At 43.7% G+C, this 20,568-nt stretch overlaps 1 protein-coding gene across 1 annotated transcript in view; it reads left to right on the forward strand.

The window, feature by feature from the left end:
* The window catches only part of hacd2 (3-hydroxyacyl-CoA dehydratase 2), a 46,127-nt gene extending 32,150 nt beyond the window's left edge, over nucleotides 1-13,977 (forward strand). Inside the window, exons 5-7 of the mRNA XM_068034835.1 lie at nucleotides 1,282-1,403; nucleotides 9,675-9,853; nucleotides 11,816-13,977. Coding sequence (XP_067890936.1) covers nucleotides 1,282-1,403; nucleotides 9,675-9,853; nucleotides 11,816-11,898 — 384 coding nt within the window. The 3' untranslated portion in view covers nucleotides 11,899-13,977. The remainder of the gene's footprint in view (nucleotides 1-1,281; nucleotides 1,404-9,674; nucleotides 9,854-11,815) is intronic.
* The last annotated feature ends 6,591 nt before the right edge of the window (nucleotides 13,978-20,568 follow it).

The following is a 20,568-nucleotide window of genomic DNA, read 5'->3' on the forward strand; positions in this document are numbered from 1 at the left end:
AGGGAATTGGATAAATCCTTAAAATAGGGATAAGAAATTGTAGGGCTATGGGGAAAGAGCAGAGGACATTGGACTAATTTGATAGCTCTTTCAAAGAGCAGTAACAGGCCTGATGGGCTGAATGGCCTACTTCTGTGCTGTACGATGCCAGGAATTACAAGGACAGAAGGCCGGCGCAGTGGTTAGCACCGCAGCCTCACAGCTCCAGGGACCCAGGTTCGATTCTGGGTACTGCCTGTGCGGAGTTTGCAAGTTCTCCCTGTGACCGTGTGGGTTTTCGCCGGGTGCTCTGGTTTCCTCCCACAGCCAAAGACTTGCAGGTGGTAGGTAAATTGACCATTGTAAATTGCCCCTAGTGTAGGTAGGTGGTAGGGCATATGGGATTACTGTAGGGTTAGTATAAATGGGTGGTTGTTGGTCGGCACAGACTCGGGCTGAAGGGCCTGTTTCAGTGCTGTATTTCTAAATAAATAAAAAAATAAATAACTGTAGTCGCTACACTACCATGTCTTGTTTATGTAAATGCTTTGCCACCCTGAAGGTGGCAACGCAGGTAAATAGAGTGGTCAAGAAGGCATACGGCATGCTTTCCTTCATCGGACGGGGTATTGAGTACAAGAGTTGGCAGGTCATGTTACAGTTGTATAGGACTTTGGTTCGGCCACATTTGGAATACTGTGTGCAGTTCTGGTCGCCACATTACCAAAAGGATGTGGATGCTTTGGAGAGGGTGCAGAGGAGGTTCACCAGGATGTTGCCTGGTATGGAGGGCGCTAGCTATGAAGAGAGGTTGAGTAGATTAGGATTATTTTCATTAGAAAGACGGAGGTTGAGGGGGGACCTGATTGAGATGTACAAAATCATGAGAGGTATAAACAGGGTGGATAGCAAGAGGCTTTTTCCCAGAGTGGGGGATTCAATTACTAGAGGACACGAGTTCAAAGTGAGAGGGGAAAAGTTTAGGGGGGATATGCGTGGAAAGTTCTTTACGCAGAGGGTGGTGGGTGCCTGGAACGCGTTGCCAGCGGAGGTGGTAGATGCAGGCACGATGGCGTCTTTTAAGATGTATCTAGACAGATACGTGAATGGGCAGGAAGTAAAGAGATACAGACCCTTAGAAAATAGGCGACATGTTTAGATAGAGGATCTGGGTCGGCGCAGGCTTGGAGGGCCGAAGGGCCTGTTCCTGTGCTGTAATTTTCTTTGTTCTTTGGGTAAATCTCATTGTCTCTATGAACTGCTTCTGCTGTTTTTGTTTCACTTTGTTTTTATGCTCCTCAGGTACAGAGTGAGGACAGCGTGCTCCTGTTTGTCACCGCATGGACACTCACTGAAATCGTGCGTTATTCCTTTTACACCTTCAGCCTCCTGAACCACCTGCCTTACGTGATCAAATGGGCCAGGTAATGTTTCGCCAAAGAGGTCCTGGCTCAGTAACTCATTTCTATTATGTTGCAATGTGCGTCCCAAGGCAGAACTTAATTGGCAAAGTGACATAGATGAGGAGCGCTGTGGTTGCAAATTATGAAGCATATAAGGGAGTGTAAATCGCAGCTCAACTGATGAAGAAAGTAACCTCTTTTTTGAACTTTTCTGCCTTCTCTTCCACCCCTCCCAGTGGCCCAGGGAGTTCACCCAGTAAGATACTGAGCCAGGAAGATCCCAGAACAAACTGTTGCTCTGTACTGAATTGGTGTTACAGTAGGGATTTGGTGCTATAAATGGGGAGAGGGAGGAACCGTAAGCCTGGACTCTTCTCCCACCCCTCCCCCATCACCCATGATCGCTGCCTAGTGACCTCGGATGGAATTGGTCATAAGTAACAAGTGGTGATGCCCCTTTGGCTGAATAGCCTGCTGACCATCAAGGCTTATGCACAATAAATCTCCACTTGGGGGAGATGGTGGTGTAGTGGTAATGTCACTGGGCTAGCAATGCAGAGGCCCAGGTTAATGCCTGGGGTTACTGGTTCAAATTCCACCATGGCAGCTGGTAGAATTTAAATTCAATTAATCAATAAAATATCTGGAATTGAAAGCCACTCTCATTAATGGTGCCATGAAACTATTAGCAATTGTCGTTTTTAAAAAAAAACTCATCTGGTTCACTCTCCTTTTTAGGGAAGGAGATCTGCCATCCTTACGTGGTCTGGCCTACATGTGACTCTAGACCCGCAGCAATGTGTTTGACTCTTAACTGCACTAGCAAGCCACTCAGTTGTCATGGGCAATACGGATGGGCAACAAATGCTGGCCTTGCCAGTGACACCCACATTCCATGAAAGAATAATTAAAAAAAAAAAGGCAACCAGCAGCTCTGAAAATGTGCACAAAGTTGTGTGTGCATGGAGAGCTCAACAACAATAATTTGTATTTATATAGCACCTTTTAAATCACATTCAGCACAGCTAGAGCTTATGATGGGGCTTTTTTTAAAGTGCATAGCTTGCTCTGAAATTGGATATATTGCAAATACTCATCTCCCTACCACCCAGTTGGCTTGCCGCAGTCAACGGGCATCTCTTATATGGTCAAACTATGACAGAAGGAAACACAAACTCCTAACCTCTCGTCAAAAGGTGGGAAAAGAACAAAAATTCTGCTGGAACATGAGAACAATGCTCTACTCTGGTGACAACAACTGCATCCAACGACACTCAGCCCTGGTGGCCCATGAGCTAGCCAGATGAGACATTGAAGTCTGCTTCTCCGAGCAAGGCAGCCTAACAGAACACAATGCTGGCTACGCCCTCTATTGGTCAGGTAGACCTCAAGCTGAACAACACCTCTTTGGCATCAGCTTCATGGTGAAGACTATCGCCACTGTCGTCCTTGTAATTCCTGGCATCATACAGCACAGAAGGAGGCCATTCAGCCCATCAGGTCTGTTATGATGCTCTTTGAAAGAGCTATCGGCACAGTGGCTAGCACCGCAGCCTCACAGCTCCTGTGACCTGGGTTCGATTCTGGGTTCTGCCTGTGTGGAGTTTGCAAGTTCTCCCTGTGGCTGTGTGGGTTTCCACTGGGTGCTCCTGTTTCCTCCCACAGCCAAAGACTTGATAGGTAAATTGGCCATTGTAAATTGCCCTTAGTGTAGGTAGGTGGTAGGAGAATTGTGGGGATGTGATGAGGAATATGGGATTAATGTAGGATTAGTATAAAATGGGTGGTTGATGGTCGGCACAGACTCAGTGGGCCAAAGGGCCTGTTTCAGTGCTGTATCTCTAAATAAACAAATAAATAAACTTTCAAGCCTGCCAGTCGGCCACTCCTGAACGCATCATTTCCCTGCGCCTGCCCCTCCAAGATCAGCAGCATGCAACCCTCATCAGTGTTTATGCTCCAACCCTGAAGGCTAACCCAGCTGACAAAGATAAGTTCTACAGTGATCTCTGTGAACTCATCCAGAATACCCCGCCCCAGGACAAAATTGTCATCCTTGGCGATTTCAACACCAGAGTGGGCTGTGACAGCGTGGCATGGAAAAGAGTGCTCAGAAACCATGGAGTTAGAAACTGTAATGAAAACTGATGTTTACTTTTGGAATTCTGTGCAGAAAAGCAGCTGTCCATAACACCTTTCATTAAAAAGATCGGTTCATGACCACATAGATGCATTCCCATTCTAAACACTGGCACCTGAGTTTACATCTTGGTGCACCGGTATGACCGAAAGGACATCCTGCATACTAGAGTCATGCCCAGTGCTGACTGTCATACAGACCATCGGCTTGTTCGTTCAAAGCTGAACTTCCACTTCCAGCCTAAGCCCAAGAACAGGCCTAGAGACTACCCATCAAAGAAATTTTGAGTCAGCAACTTGCACATCTCATCTTGCAGAGATAGATGTCAAGTGACCTTACAGACTAGACTGGAACATCCTGATCTCACTGCTGATTCCACTCCAGAAGAACTGGAGTCAGAGTCGTACAGCATAGAAACAGGCCCTTCTGCCTACCGCGTCCATGCCAACCATAATGCCTATCTATACTAATCCCATCTGCCTGCATTAATTCCATATCCCTCTGTGCCTTGCTCATTCAAGTACCTGTCCAGATGCCTCTTAAATGTCGCTACTGTTCCTGTCTCAGGCAGCTCATTCCAGATATCCACCATTCTTTGTGAAAAATTTACCCCTTTGATCCCCTTTAAACCTCCTCTCTCTCCTTAAATCCATGCCTCTAGTTTTAGTCACCCCTACCATGGGAAACAGACTCTGGCTATCTACCCTGTCTATGCCTCTCATAATTTTATATACCTCTATCATACCTCTGGGAATGCATCAAAGCTGCAGTACTGGATACTTCCAATGAGGTCATTGGACCCAGCAGCAAGAAGAATGGGGACTGGTTTGATGAAAATGACAAGGAAATTCAAGTTCTGCTAAAAATTTAAAAGGTCATCTCAGCTGGCCAGCCAAGAGAAAAAGACAGTCTATCGTCAAGCATGCAGCACCCTTCAATGTAAATTGAGGAACATCCAAGATGACTGGATTGCACTTATGGAAAAACTCAACTGTACACTGATACTGGCGACATAGGTTTCTATGAAGCACTGAAATCTGTCTATGGACCAGCATATCAAACTCAAAACCCCTTGAGGAATGCCGATGGCACTAGTGCATGATGCTGCCATCATTCGAATCCAACAACAGCCTGTTAAAGAAGAATTGGATGAGAGCTAAACTCTGGAGGAAACTGTGACTGCCATCAACCAGATGAAAAACAACAAAGCCCCGGAGCCGATGGAATTTCACTTGAAGCATGGTGGCCCTGCCCTATACACCAGACTCGTCCATGAGTTTTTCACGGCCTGCTGGGAACAGGGCAGGATTCCATGGGATCTTTGTGATGCCATTATCACCTTTTGTACAAAAACAAAGGAGAAAAATCCGACTGCTCCAACTACCATGGGATCACCTTCCTTTCTATTGCTGGGAAAATCCTGGCTAAAATACTTCTGAACAGGCTTGTGCCTATCATTGCGGAAGAAAACCTCCCAGAGAGTCAGTGTGGTTTCAGAGCAAGCAGAGGCACCACAGACATGGTATTGTAACTCCAGACAATTACAAGAAAAGTGTCATGACCAAAGCAAAGGCCTATACGTCACTTTCATAGACCTCACCAAGGCATTCGACACTGAGCAGAGATGGACTTTGGAAAATCCTTGAAAAACTTGGATGCCCACCCAGGTTCCTGGCCATGGTGAAGCAGTTTCATGAAAATCAGTATGAACAAGTCAAGCAAAACAGCGAACTCTCAAGTCCCATCTGTATCTCCAATGGCGTGAAGCAGGATGTGTGTTGGCCCCGACCCTATTAATCGTTTTTAGCATGATGCTGCAGAAGGCAACGGAAGACCTTGAGGGAGTTTACATACTTCAGGACTGAGTGAGGCCTTTTCAACTTCAGGCTCGCACAAAGACACAAAAACTCATCTGGGAACTTCTTTTCGCCGATGACTGACTGGCTCTCCTGGCCCACAGTCAGTCAGACCTGCAATGTATAACACTTTTCCGAGGTCGCAGAACTCTTCAGCCTAAAAATCAGTTTCAAGAAAACTGAAGTCTTGCATCGGCCTGCACCCCAAAAAGAATATAGACCGCCAAGCATTGTCATCGAGGGAACCAAGCTGAATGTCGTCAAGCAGTTTAGTTATTTGGGGAGCATCAATTCGTTTGATGCCATCATAGGCAAGGAAGTGGACAATAGTCTTTCAAAAGCAAACAGTACATTCAGTAGACTCTACAAACGTGTGGAGAAACCACAGCCTCAGAGCACAGATCAAACTCAGTGTACAAGCCATAGTCCTCACTACCCTTCTGTATGGCGCTGAGTTATGGGTCCTATACCGACATCATGTACGCCTTCTAGAGTGCTTCCATCAGCGCTGCTTCCGTAGCATCCTCAAGATCTGCTGGCAGAACCACATCTCAAACATTGAAGTCCTGGAAACAGCCAACATCACCAGCATTGAGGCCATCCTCCTGCAAAGCCAACTGCATTGGGCGGGTCACGTTGCCCGGACGACAGTCACCCGCCCAAGATCGTGTTGTATGGAGAGCTGACCACTGGTAAAAGAAACCAAGGGGCCCCAAGTAAATGTTTCAAGGACTCCCTGAAGCAGTCTCTCTCCATGTGCCACACTGACCAACGCCAGTGCGAAGTGCAGGCCATAGAACGTGATGTCTGGAGATGCTACATCAGGAGGGCTGCATACATCGGAGACTGAGTGAAGAACCAGCATGAAAGAGAAAAGGAGGAGAAGGATAGATCCAATTGCCCCAAGCAGCGACTACCCCTTCACCTGTACCCTCTGGGCAAATCTGCAGGTCAGAGATGGGCCTAACTAGCCACTAGCAGGCCCGCAACCGATGGCTACAACATTCCCAAAATCTTTGTCTGCGAAGAAATGCCAAGCCAATGATTTATTCCACACATTTACTTGCCTTTTTGCACTACATTTGTACCGTATATTTGGGGTTGAAACTGAGGACTAGAATTTGGGGAAATTTTAAATGTTCTGGCGAATGGGCATGTGTTAATTCTATCCCCCCATTCCCACCCCACCCCACAACCCTCTAAGTAAAATTGTGGCCATCTGTAGCAACAACCTAAACTGAAAATTCTCAGGCCTGCCAGCAGATGACAGAAGAGATGAGTTAAAATCCTAAGCAGATCCCTCCGCAGGACCTCACCAATGAAGGGTCTCCTCATCCTGAATTTTGACTTTACATGCTGACATCTTGCTTTGTATTTCCAAGCATTTGCAGTTTGTTTTTTTGCTTGTCTTTGCAGCCCTTTGTAACTTGTATGGAAAACGTAGCTGTGGTGTGCGACGGAATCTCCCCGCTGCCCCCGATCAACAGAATATAACCCACACCCCATCTGTAAGACGGGAGTTATTTTTGTGAATGTGTGGGGAGAATTTGCATTGCTTTGTTTCCTGGCTGTTTGCCGCTTGTCTGTTATGAGGAATGTCAAAATACCTGCTGCCGTTAATAGCTGGAGCCGTTAACCACAGTCGTGTACTCTATTGGCTGAAGTTTAACATTACTGGTTGAGTGTTCCTATTATTATACGTGTAATTTACTGGGGGGAGGTGGTGCAGATGGGGGGATTCTACCTTTATTTCCTAAAAGTTGCTGCACTTTAGAGCAAGTCCTTTTCTGCAAAGTGCTTGGCATAGAATTTGCAGCACTGCAATGGGCCATTTGATCCAACATCTTTGTGCCAGTGTTTATGCTGCACACATACCTCCTCTCACTCTACTTCCTCTCGCCCTATCAACATATCTTTTTTTTTTCTTCCTTATGTTTATCAAGCTTCTCCTTAAATGCATCTATGATATTGTCTCAACTATGACTTAAGGTTTTGGGCAAGAGATACAGGGGGTGTGAGGAACTTTTTTACAGAGCAAGTGGTAATGACCTGGAGCTTGCTGCCTATGAGCCTGGTGGAAGCGGAGACGATGAATGATTTCAAAAGGAAATTAGATGGGCACTTGAAGGAAATAAACTTGCAGGGCCATAGGGATAGAAAAGGGAAATCTGCCTGGCTGGATTACTCTATAGAGCTGGCAAGGACTTTCTCAGCTGGTAGCACTCTTGTCTCAAGTCAGTAGACAGTGGGTTCACGCCCAACTTCAGGACTTGAGCACATAATCTACACTCCAATGCAGTAATGAGGGAACAATGCATTAGATTTAATATCAACTTTAGGAAGGGAGTTCAATAAATATTTGGGAAATGTTTTGGGGGGGAAAAAATAGAGTGGGACGAATTGAATAATCATTATAAAGCCAGCGCAGACATGATGGGCCAAATGGCCTCCAGGGTGGCTCAGCCCGTCCATTGTGCAGCACATTTACCCATTGAACTATCTCGTGACCAAAAGGAACTGCATCTCCTAAATGATGTTTAGAAATTTTTGTATTTGCCAGTGTCTTCCCTCATTCCTGCATGTTGCTTAGGAATAGGAGGCCATTCAGTCCCGTGAGCCTGCGCCGCCATTCATTTAGGTCACGGCTGATCTGCTCAATCACATTTACCCACCTTTCCTCAATCTCCCTTAACTAAAGTCTATCCATCTCAAAATTGAATGTTTCAATTTCTCTAGCATTCTCGTATTTCCAGGCTGTGGGGCAAGAGCAGTGAAGTAAGTGTGACTAATTGGATAGCTCTTTCCAAAAGCCAGCTGAGGCATTGTGGGACGAATGGCATCCTTTAGTTCTCTCTCATTCTCTGAAATCTGCCTGTGTACACGGAGGAGACTTTGTACTGTAGAATCCCATACAGACCAGAAAGCTGTATGATTCAGTCTCCTGAGACATCGTGAGTGGAGCTATGACTATGACTATCGTGTAGCATTTGTGACATCTAAAGGGATAGTTCTACGCCAAGATGCTGTTTGAAAATGATAAATGGATTCCCATTTTTGATGATGCCAAGAGGCCCTGATTTTTTTTAAAAAGTTGCTAATTGCCTAGGGGAAAAGTAGATACAATTATCCCATTGACCACGAAGAGATGGAGTTATTTTACTTATGGCATTCTGGCAAAGCCCTCAGGCTCAGCAAGTCAGTCCAGTGCCTACCTTTAGAAGGATATGTTGATGGGGTTAGATGACGAGGGGTGGGAGGAGGCTTGTGTGGTGCATAATCCTGTTGGCCCAAATGGCTTATTTCTGTGCTGTAAATACTTGGCAAGACCTTGTAAGGTGTCTGCTGTCAGGCTGCTGACCAGTCCCAAAACTGAAAACACAGCGACAATATAGAAAGAAAAGAAAGACTTGCATTTATATAGCGACTTTCGCAACCTCAGGACGTCCCAAAGCGCTTTATAGCCAATGAAGTACTTTATACTGTAGGAAATACAGCAGCCAATTTGCGCACAGCAAGCTCCCACAAACAGCAGTATGATTTTTTGTTTCTTTGCGAATGATCAGATCATTTTTTTTTTTTAAATTGAAGTTGTTTCAGGGATAAGTATTGGCCAGGACATTGGGGAGAACTCTCTGCTGCTCTATAAAATAATGCGATGGGATTTTTTACATCTGCCTGAGAGGGCAGAGGGGACCTTTCATACATTCAAAGAATACGGACGCTTTTGTATTTGTGCTAGTGTGTCTCTCTCTCCATTAAGTGTACAAACAATCCTGGAGATTTGATACAGCCCATTATCTTCCTCCACTCACCTATTCCCCACCCTGTGTCCCAAAGAATTGATCCAAATAATTTTGCCACTGAATCTGAATTCGCATTCTTCGACTCTAAACTGGTGGTAGTCCAGGTAATGGGAATGCAGTCTCTCCTTTTTCATTTAAGCTGCTGTTACAACTATTTCTTTGCCTGAATGTACTGGCTGCTTTGTGTTTTGCATATTGCTCAGAGGGACCTCTGACCATCTTCTGTGGCCCTTGTGTTGGAGCAGCATACAGTGTTTGTAAACTCTAACCCTGGGAATGGGATGCAGTGTGAGTGCAGACTCTAACCCTGGGAATGGATGCATTGTGTGTAACCCTGTGAATGGGATGTAGTCTGTGTGTAGCCTGTAACCCCTAGAATGGGATGCAGTGTGAGTGTAGACTCTAACCCTGAAATTGTGGGAAAGCAGAGTGTTCTAAGAAATGCGCGACTGAAGGTTTCATTTAAAAGTTCTCTGCTTTCCCTCCTGCCTAGGTACACGCTGTTTATCGTTCTGTATCCAATGGGTGTCACAGGAGAGCTGCTGACAATATATGCAGCTCTGCCTCACGTTCGAAGGATTGGCTTGTATTCGGTGACCCTGCCAAACAAGTACAACATCTCCTTCGACTATTACACAGTCCTGATCCTAGTCATGATTTCCTACATTCCGCGTAAGTAAATATGTCATTTCGTTGCTGGGATCCAAAATGGCTGAATGTCTGTTAGGCTGAATATAATATCATTGCAAACTGGTTTCATAAAATGATGCAGTACAAATGAGGCCATTTGGCCCATCATGCCTGTACTTGTTCTTGGAAAGAGCTAGCCTATTAGGGTACCACACCCCTTGCCTTGTCTCCATGGCCTTGCAAATTTTTTCCCTCCAAGTCTTTATCCAATTTCCTTTTGGAAGTTTTTATTACATCTGCTTCCACTGTCCTTTTAAGTCAGTGTATTCCAGATCATCTTGATTTGCTCTGTAAAAGCATTTTTCCTCCTCTCTTCTCTGGTTCTTTTGCTAATTACTGTAAATCTGTGCCCTCTGTTTGCTGACCCTTCTGCCACTGGAAACAGTTTCACCTTGTTTATCAAGACACTTCATAATTTCCCCTTAACCTTCTCTGCAGTCTGGAGAACAATTTCAGCTCCTCCACTCTCCATGTAAATTGAAGTCCCTCAGCCCTAGTATCATTCTAGTCAATCTCCTCTGCACCCTGTCCAAGGTTTATTTATCTGTGCAGTGAAGGAGAAGTGCAATGCAATGTGGCTACCTGACAAAGATTCTCTGAGAAAGCTGCCGCGGTCATCTCCCTACTCTCTGAAGCTTGGAAGTCCTTCTGAGCAGGAGGTTCGGTTTCAGCCCTTGTTAGTTGATAACTCATCGGGAGCCGGGGTTGCTACTCTCTGGGTTCATGCCCCTACACTAGGGCGAGGGTAAGGTCAAATAGCCTGGCAGGATGCACAATGTTTTTTACACGCAAGCCTAGATAGTCATTGGGACAGGCTACCACAGGTCTGGAATTGTGCCCCAGGAAGAGGTAAGCACGGGATGTTACAGCACAAACTGGCCATTGAGTCTATCAAGTCTGCACCAGTGTTTTCTCTGAGCCACCCAGTCTAATCCCACTCCTCTTATCATGCCCTTTACTACTTTCTGTTAAGTGACTATTAAATTTATTTTAAATGAATTTACGGACTTGACTCAGCAACTGTTTGTGGCAGAGAATTCCACCTTTAACCACCCTTTGTGCAAAGAAATATTACTTCCTGTGGAATCATATGGTACAGGAGGAGGCTGTTCAGCCCATTGGGCTTATGGCCACTGTCTGAAAGAACTCCCAGACAGTTGTTACAATCTGGAATGGAAGGGTGATTGAAGCAGATTCAATGGTAACTTTCAAAAAGGAAATTGGATTTATGCTTGAAAAAATTACAAGGATATGGGAAATGCAGGAGTGAGACACAAATTGGATAGCCCTACCAAAGAGCTATCACAGGCACGATGGGCCTGCTGTGAGGTATCATTCTATGATGTAATTAGTCCCACTTCCCTGTTCCCATAACCCTGCAGATATTTCCTGTTCAAGTATTTCTCCAATTCCCTTTTGTGAAAAGTTACTATTTAATTTGCTTCCTCGTCAGGCAGTGCATTCCAGATCATAAACTCACTGCCTATTTGAAATAAGTAAATAAATTCTACTCGCCTTCCACTATGTCCTCTGGTTAGTCTCCCCTCTAATCTTTCTGATGGCCTTAAATTTATACCTTCAAGGGATGAGGGCACGAAGCTCTGTGGGGAGAGAGCAAACGAAAAGCCAAAATAAAAGATGCTTTCCTTGGAGTATTTTAAGAAACTTGACCTGAAAATGTTTTTCTTCCCTCCCTCTCCCCAAATTAGGAAACAAAAGGGTGGTAGAAGTTTGGAACACTCTTCCACAAACAGCAATAGATGCTAGATGAGTTAATTTAAAATCTGAGATTGACAGAAATTTGTTAACGAAGTTTGTTATGGGGCATGGTACAAAGGCGTGTATGTGGAGTTATGTTGCAGATCATTGGATAGTGGACCAGGCTCACAGGATGAAATGGCCTCTTCCTGTTTCTATACTCCTAACTCAATCTTTCTGAATCAGTTTTTCCACAGCTCTATTTCCACATGCTTCGCCAGAGGCGGAAGGTCCTGACCAGCACAGAAGAGAGCAAGAAGAGCGAATAGCCACAGCCCCCTTCATTGTGGGGGGAGGGGGGTGTAGGGAAAGAGCATCTCAAGACGATCTCCCTTTCTGCTAGATTATTGTGCTACCGTCTGATGAACTCAACCAATGTAATTGCCATGGTTTTGATTGAGTGTCAAACACTAGTCACAAAGCTGTCCAAAGGGGCAGCGTTCCTTATGTTGGCCAACTGAAAACGGACCCTCCAAAACCTGAATTTAGGTTGTACTCCCAGTGTGCTCAGGAGAGGGGAGGCGAAAAGGGGTAATTCTATCTTTTTATAGTCACTGTCATCAAGGGTCCTGAGGAGCGGTGGCCAAACAGACCTCCGATTTCACGTCACCTCTTCAATTGCATTATTTCCCGACTGCTCCACCAGATGGCACAGTCCCTTCAATAAAACAACTAGAGGGGAGGGAGTCCATCTCGTCGGTTGCTGGACGTGGAGATCTAGCAGCAACTCTTAAGACCTATTAAAAGTCCGAATGTCCAGAGGCCAGATCCTTTTATTTTGAGCACCATTGAGGTTGGTTAATGGTCATTCATCTTCTATCAACGTCACTCCCTTCAGTATCCCAGGGCCCTTTGTGGGAGTCCTGGAAGCAGGGCCACCTGCTGAGGTTGGACCCCAGAAGGGGAAGAAGATATCCTTGACGAGATGTTCTGATGAAATGGGTATTGTGGTTGCCCTGCGGAGTTGAGCATCAGCTGCTTGAACGAGTGTCCGGCTTCGCTTGGTTGAGTAGCCAAGGCTGTTCCCACTGCCTTTGGTTTGAGTTTGGCATAGGGATGCCAACTCTGGTGGATGCATTCCTGGAGGTGTCATCAAATGACTTGGCACCAACTGCTTTCCACCCCCCCCCCCCGCCCCAAACACCTGCCATTGGTTGTCCGTGCCCAAACTTGTGGCATGCCACCTTCTTGCACCATTCAGAAAGCAAATAGACTTTGTTCCCTACTTGGACGATTCTTGACTGTTAATCAAAAACTGCCTTTTTTACCCCATGTCTGATTTTATTTTTAACAAAATCTCCATCTGAAATTCTTTATAAAGAAAAACACAATTTCTAAATGCTCCCTATGATTTTGCTCCTCGGTGTTTTTCTCAGCAATGTCCTGGAAATTAATCTTTAATTCCTGGAGACTCCAGGGCACTCCTGGAGGGTTGGCAACCCTAGACTGGTGATGCCTCTGGTATCGCTAGTCATACTTTTCATTGAACCACCTTCATGGAAACCATAGTTAGGACCTGTACCGTGTGACCTATTTGTTTTGTTTTATTTTCCTGTCTGCATATTACTCATCTCACACCCAACAACTATCTTTTGAAAGTAAGACTGTTCTGTTTGCGTTTTTGCTTTGACCTCAAAGGCAAAGGCCACTTGTAAATGTGAACAGTTTGTGGTTAAATGCTGCTGCTGCTTTAGGAACACTTGACTGATTGCAGCTTTCCAGCAAAGTTGACCATTCCAAACTCTAATGACAGTTTGTCATAAAACTGGAAGATTGATAATTCTGCAATTTTTTTAAACAGGTCTTTGTGGCCTCTAACTGGATCATGTAATGTTGAAAAACATTTTTTTTAACAAAACATTTAAGGGCATGTCTGGCTCAGCTTGAGTGTCTCAGATCTTAATATGTTCTTTTGTATATTTGGGATTGCTCTTTGTAAATTAAGGATGTGAGCGCATAGGGTTCTCAAGTTTGCACTTTTATTTGCATGAAGAATTTGTAATGAAACTTTCCTAAATGTCTTTTGGTTGTGTAGATGGGAGAAGAAAGTAACAGATTACTGTGACGCGATTGCTCATTATCGCGTTTGCCAATTTGTCCATCCTCTCTCGGAGAAAATGAGCATGGTTTCCATAAATGCTCATTTTGTTTCTCAAACCGTGTGCTTCCTATTTCTTATGTAATGCAGTCGCCAGGCTTTGCCGACGCAGGTCTTCTTAGGCTGGGCATTTTTGCTTAAACCTGTTTAAGTTGTCTTGGTGATGTTAGCTTTGTCTAAGATTTAAAACAAATCACAGATCAACTCATAAATGCTTTTGCCTGTGTTAATAAACTCTTGTGAAACAGCAGCGATGTCACAGTCTCTTATTCATAGAGTAAGAGTGAAGACACATTTCCCTCTCTAGAGGTTGTGCCGATGTGCAAGTGAATTGATAACTATTAGCTGCAGTACAGCAAAGCTACCACTGAAAGGTGCTACAGGTCAAAAAATTAATCACAGTACAGTCAAGATGTTTGTATTTGTAACAGTGGACCAGACTCTTAAACTGTGCCTGTAGTCCTATCTTCCCCACCTTGTTGCTATAGTGTTTCCAACTCTCCAGGGTTGACATGGAGTCCCCAAGAATTGGAGATTAATATCCAGGACACTGAGGAAAACCATCAAAAAAAAAATTGTGATTTCATCTTTGAACACTTTTCTGTGTTTAGTTGTAAAAATATTGGTGGGGGGTGGTGGAGAAAGGCCGTTTGGATGATTCTTGATTCTGAAAATCAGGAAATGAAGAATATTTGCTTTCCAATTGGCCGTGGGAAGATGGTGCCTCGTGGGGATGGGTCTCAGCTGCCTAGTGGTGGGGAGTGTGGAATAATATTTGGTGTGTGTATGTCTGTACTGTGGCAATGCTCATTGTCTCATTGAGGAGGAGCTCCCAGGACCTTCTGCCTGCCTAGTGAGGGCTCAAGCCTGGGCACCAATCCGTGGCTACCTCTTTGTGTTTCTCCAAGATGACATGACTGGCGATGGAAGCTAGGAATCAAGTCTATCCTCTCTGGTAGGCTCTAACCCAATGCCCTAAAGCAGCCTGTTCCACAGTGAATGACTCAATGACCGGGGTACCCTGCAGGTCAAAGCCCTATGTGACAGTGATCCTAGCTGGACATATCTAGGTACACTGAGTACAGCTCAGCCATTTGGTTCAACTCATTCATGCCAGTATTTTTGCTCCACATGCCCTTCCTCCCACTCCCCTTCATCTAACCTAATCAGCATCACTTTCTATTCCTTTCTCCCTCGTGCTTATCTAGCTTCCCTTTAAACACAACTGTTCTGTTCACCATCAACTACTCCTCGTGGTAGCACATTCTACTTTCTTACCACGCGTTGGGTGAAGAAACTGCTCCTGAGTTTTTGTATTTATTAGTGCTACTAAGTGGGTCAAGTACACAGATTTAGCTGGTTATTTCAGATTGCCAGCATCCGCAGTATTTTGCTTTTATTTTAGTGTTCAAGTCTCTGGAGAGGGGCTTAAAATCACAACCTTTCTGACTCAGAGGCAAGAATGTGAGCCACACATGAGGACTACATCATTAACATCAGTTTGGCAACCCTGTTGGGCACCCCAAGGAACCTTGTCCAGATAAGACCTCTAAAGATGTTTACAAGAGGTTAATCAGTCTAGCCAGTCAGACAAATCCTTTTGCAATTCTCTTACTGATCTTGTAAAAAAAACTGCCTCTTCAAAATATGTATTCATATTTGTTCCATTGAGAACATAGATCACAGACATTGCAAGATTTAGATAAGCACCAGTATATCCCCATACACTACTGCAGGATAACTGAAGTGGTTAACAAAGAGTGTTCTGGTATCCTATGCTAATAACTCCTTTCAAGAACAGACACTTTCCTTTGAAATTCAGTGTGCTAAACAAAGGCTCATCAAAGCCAGTACCGCTTATAACTTTTAAGCACAAAGTCATTGAAAATGTTCTCTTGCAATGCTAATGAGGGTTGTTCATTTACATTCTCTGGGTTTGGACAATTCAACCCAGACTAGACATGAGACACTTTCGAATTAGATACTTGGTTCAAAGCATCTTTAACATTAATTGATTTCCTAATGTAAATAAAAGAAAATCTTGCATCCTTGTAGCACTTTCCTAAGTGCTTAACAGTCAATTACAACAGTGACTACACTTCAAAAATACTGGTTGTAAAGTGCCTTGTTGTGCACTGTGGTTGTGAAAGGCATTATATAAATGCAAGTCTTTCTTTCAATTAAGTACTTTTGAAGTTGTAGGGAAATGTGGCAGCCAGTTATTGCACAGCAAGATCCCACAAATAGGTTATGAAAGGTGCTATATAAATGCAAGTCTCTTTTTTTGGAGCAAAAAATGCACACCGAAGCTGAGATATTGAGGGAGAAATGCTAGCCCTCAGTTTGTTGCTAGACTGTGCAACACATGGAACAGTGTCGAATATCTTATTTCCTAGTACTAATGCATTTTTATGACTTTGTACAAGATAAGCAAGTTTCAAAGTGCATGTTTGCCATTTACTGACAATCTCCATTAATTGATAACTTGCAGGCCTGTGAACGACTTTCAGAAAACTATGATTTGGTAACACTTTGAATCTGGAAATCTGGGTGCTCAGTATTTTATAAATTGATTTTTTTTTGTTGATAATGGTAAATAGTATTTGCCTTTATATGGCACCATTGGAACATCACAAACCCTTTTGTACAATGATTTAATGTTAATGTGCAAAAGAGCTGGTATGTAAGCTATAGAGGAGGCATTCAACACCACCAATATGTCACAAAGGATCTGGTTGCAAAGAGTTGCTAGGCACATGTAAACAGTGCACCACAAGGCACTTTACAGCCAATGAAATATTATCTTGTACTCAAATTATGGGAGTTCAAATCCCATCATGGCAGTTTAAGAACTTAATTTCAGTTTTAAAAACATTTATTAAAAATCTAAATAAAGCTGGTATTAGTAAAAGAAACCATGAAGTTGTCAGATTGTCGTAAAAACCCGACTGGTTCTCTGATGTCCTTTAGTGAAAGAAACCTGCTGTCCTTACCCAATCAGGCCTATATGTGACTCCAGTCCCACACCAACGTAGTCGACTCTTAATTTTCCTCTAAAATGGCCAAGCTAGTCAATCACATGTATCCCACAGCTACAAAAAAGAATGAGATGAAGGCACTGTGGGAGAAATTTCTCTAAGCGTACTGTAGCGGTTATAAGAAGAAGGCTTACTTTCTCAAGGGCAACTCCAAGATTTTCTACAAATCACACACCATCTTGACTGGGGCATATATCAACCATTCCTTCATTGTCGCTGGGTGAAAGTCCTGAAACTCCCTAACCAACAGGACTGGGGGAGAATCTTCACGGACTATAGCCGTTCAAGGAGACAGCTCACCACCAGCTTCTCAAGGACAATTAAGGATGGGCAATAAAGGCTGCCCTTGCCACATTCACAAAGAATGAATAAAAATACTGCAACGTGACAAAGCTGATTTTCAACAGCACTAGTGGAGAGAGGAATGGAAGATGGCCATTTAGCATGGCAAGCCTGTTCGTGTCATGTGCAATCTAGGTCCTAACTGCAGTGGCACAATTCAAGGAAGGGGGTTCTTTCCCAATCAACACTGCCATTGACCATTTATCTCATTGCTGTGTATGGGACCCTATCTGTGCACAGAATGTCTGTCGTGTTTTCCTGTATAATGGTCACTGCACTATAAACAGCAATTTATTGTGTGCAAAGTGACTTGGAATGTTTCTGGAAGACATGATAAGGAACTGCATTAAACCTTTTTCTTCCTTCCGCTTTCTGTCTCCAGCAGTCATGGTGACATCATTGTGGTACTACAATGGTGTTACATGAGCTTCCTATTAGGACAGTTAATGGCTGCTGTCAGGGAGTAGAAAATGAGCCTTTTAGATGTGTCTTTAATATGTAGATAAAAAGGAAATAATGCTCAGAATTTAATACTGGGCTAGCAGTAATACTGGTGTATTAAATAGAAGTTACTTGGAATATGGAGTTTTTAGTTTCTAATCAGTTTACTTAACTTTTATTCAGCGCCAGGAACTGAGAAACCCCCCCAACTCCATATTCCTACCCATTTCTAATGTTTGTACTGGTATAAATAAACACCAGAATTTCCTCGGAGCAGCTCCTGCTCTGCTGTCGTAACTTCACCATAAGTGCAGTGGAAATCGTGTTTGTTCCGAGGGAAGTTTGACCCAAATAATTTGTCAAAACATCAAAACATCTTAAGAAAAAAAGTAGGAATTTGCCTTTTCATAACCTCAGGATGCTCCAACACTCCACAGCCAGTGAAGTACTTTTGAAGTGTTATAATGTAAGAAAAATGCCACAGCCAATTTGCATGCAGGCAGATTCCACAAACAGCAATGAGATAATGACCAAAAAATTGGCTTTAACAATTTTGGGGTGAACATTAACCCTGTCTCCTACATTGTACCTCCTTAAAATACAATATTTTACATCCACCTGAGAAGAAAGGAAGACTTTTACTTTAACATCTCATTTCTAAGACAGCACCTTCCTCAGTACAACATCAGAAATGTTAACCTAGCTTTCACTCACGGGCTCCTCCAGTGGAACTGGAACCTACAACCTTCAATATCCAGCAAGCAAGAGTGCTAGCAACTGAGTCACAGCTGACACCTAGCAAATAGGGGGACTCCACCAACTTTTCCTAGTTCATGGGAAGGACTTTATTTAACAACACCATTCACAGTTTGGATAAAGGTGAGGGAGAAATTGTAGTTACGACGTTCTGTGTTTTATATCTGATTTAGCCAGCATGTGGTCACAATTTTCATAAATTATTTTGGAAAAATCGTTTTTAATTAGCTATAAATATAACACAGGAAATTGTGTTTAGACTTAATTCTTTGTTTTGAGGTTACCCATGTTTAAAATGGGACAAGACTCTTCTTTGCGAAACAAACTAAGGATTGCTAAATGGCCTTAAACACATAATAACTTTTATCCGGGTTTATCCAAATACGGTATGGTAAACAGTCTTGCTTTCTAAGAAAACTAAAAAAAAAATTACTTGCACTAACTTGGCACCTTTAAGAATACCAAAATTCACACAACAATTTGAGTTTTGGAATGTAGTGGTTGTTGTGCAGACAAACAGAATGGCCATCTTGCGCACAGCAAGATCACACAAATGCCAAAGTGTCTTTTTGGAGCTTATAATGGTTGAGAATAAAAATAATAGCCAGAAAACTCAGAGTACCTCCCCCCCCCCCCACCACCCCCCCACCTTCTTCGAATAGTAACAATATTCAATTGAATGAGTAGAATTGAAAAGCAGAGTATTTATTTTAAACTTGTATAGAACCTTGTTTAGATCACACTTGTCTGAATGGTTACTGTGCTTATATTATGAAAAGTATATAGAGGCATTGGAAAAGGTGTTAAAAAAATTTATAAGCGTGATACCAGAAGTGTGAAGTTATACCTACCAGGAAAGATTGAACAAACTGGAGCTCTTTTCTCCAGAACAGAGAAGGACGAGGAGTCACCCAATAAAGGTCTTTAAAATTATGAAATTATGAAAGTGTTTGATAGGGTAGTCATGGAAAAGATGTTTCCAGAACTAGGGGCCACAATTATAAGATAGTTACTAATAAATCCAATCATGAATTCAGAAGAAACCTCTTTACCCAGAGAGTGGTGAGAATGTGGAACTTGCTACCACAGAGAGTGGTTGAGGTGAATAGCATAGGTGCATTTAAGAGGAATTTAGATAAGCACATGAGGGAGAAAGGAACAGAAGGATGCGTTGATAGGGTGAGATGAAGTAGGGTGGGAGGAGGCTTGTGTGAAGCATAAAGATGTCTATCAGGTCTCCCCTCAGCCATCCCTTTTCCAGAGAAAAGAACCTCAGACTGTTTACTCTTTCCTAATACTGGGAGCGACCTGAGGGTGGTCGCGGGGAAGCCTTCCATGACTACTGTGGAGTTGGGGTGATGGGGTTCAGGGGAGCACTCCTGCTCCTCCAGACTCCACACATGTTCTACTGTGATAGACCACTAAAGAGTCCTGAGCGGGACAGGTCCTAACGCTACGACCCATTCATCGCCTACAAATTTCTCAGTGGAATCCTCTCACGGGCTTTAGTCCCCCAATTTGCATACTTGAGGAGCCTAATACCTGTAGTAGGTGCCCACCTACGTCAGCCGCCTAAAAATAGCATACACCACAAGTTTAGCAATGGGCAACGCCTGTGCAGATAGAGTGCAGGCTATTCCACTGATAAATTGGTATGTGTTGCACCAATTTTTTCCCCCTCTCCCTCATATTGGGTAATTTCAAGGGGAATCAAATATAAAAGTAGGGAAGTTTTACTACAGCTGTACAGGACCTTAGTGAGACCACATCCGGAGTACTGTATACCGTTTTGGTCTCCTTATTTGAAAGAGGATATAAATGCTTTAGAAGCAGTTCAGAGAAGGGCGCAGGGCGGCACAGTGGCGTAGTGGTTAGCACCGCAGCCTCACAGCTCCAGGGACCCGGGTTCGATTCCGGGTACTGCCTGTGTGGAGTTTGCAAGTTCTCCCTGTGTCTGCGTGGGGTTTCTCCGGGTGCTCCAGTTTCCTCCCACAAGCCAAAAGACTTGCAGGTTGATAGGTAAATTGGCCATTATAAATTGTCACTAGTATAGGTAGGTGGTAGGGAAATATAGGGACAGGTGGGGATGTTTGGTAGGAATTTGGGATTAGTGTAGGATTAGTATAAATGGGTGGTTGATGTTCGGCACAGACTCGGTGGGCCGAAGGGCCTGTTTCAGTGCTGTATCTCTAATCTAAAATTCACAAGAAGGTTCACGCAACTAATTCTGGGAATGAAGGGTTTATCTTATAAAGAAAGGTTGA

This window comes from Heterodontus francisci, chromosome 7, assembly GCF_036365525.1.
Source record: "Heterodontus francisci isolate sHetFra1 chromosome 7, sHetFra1.hap1, whole genome shotgun sequence".
NCBI lineage: Eukaryota > Metazoa > Chordata > Chondrichthyes > Heterodontiformes > Heterodontidae > Heterodontus > Heterodontus francisci.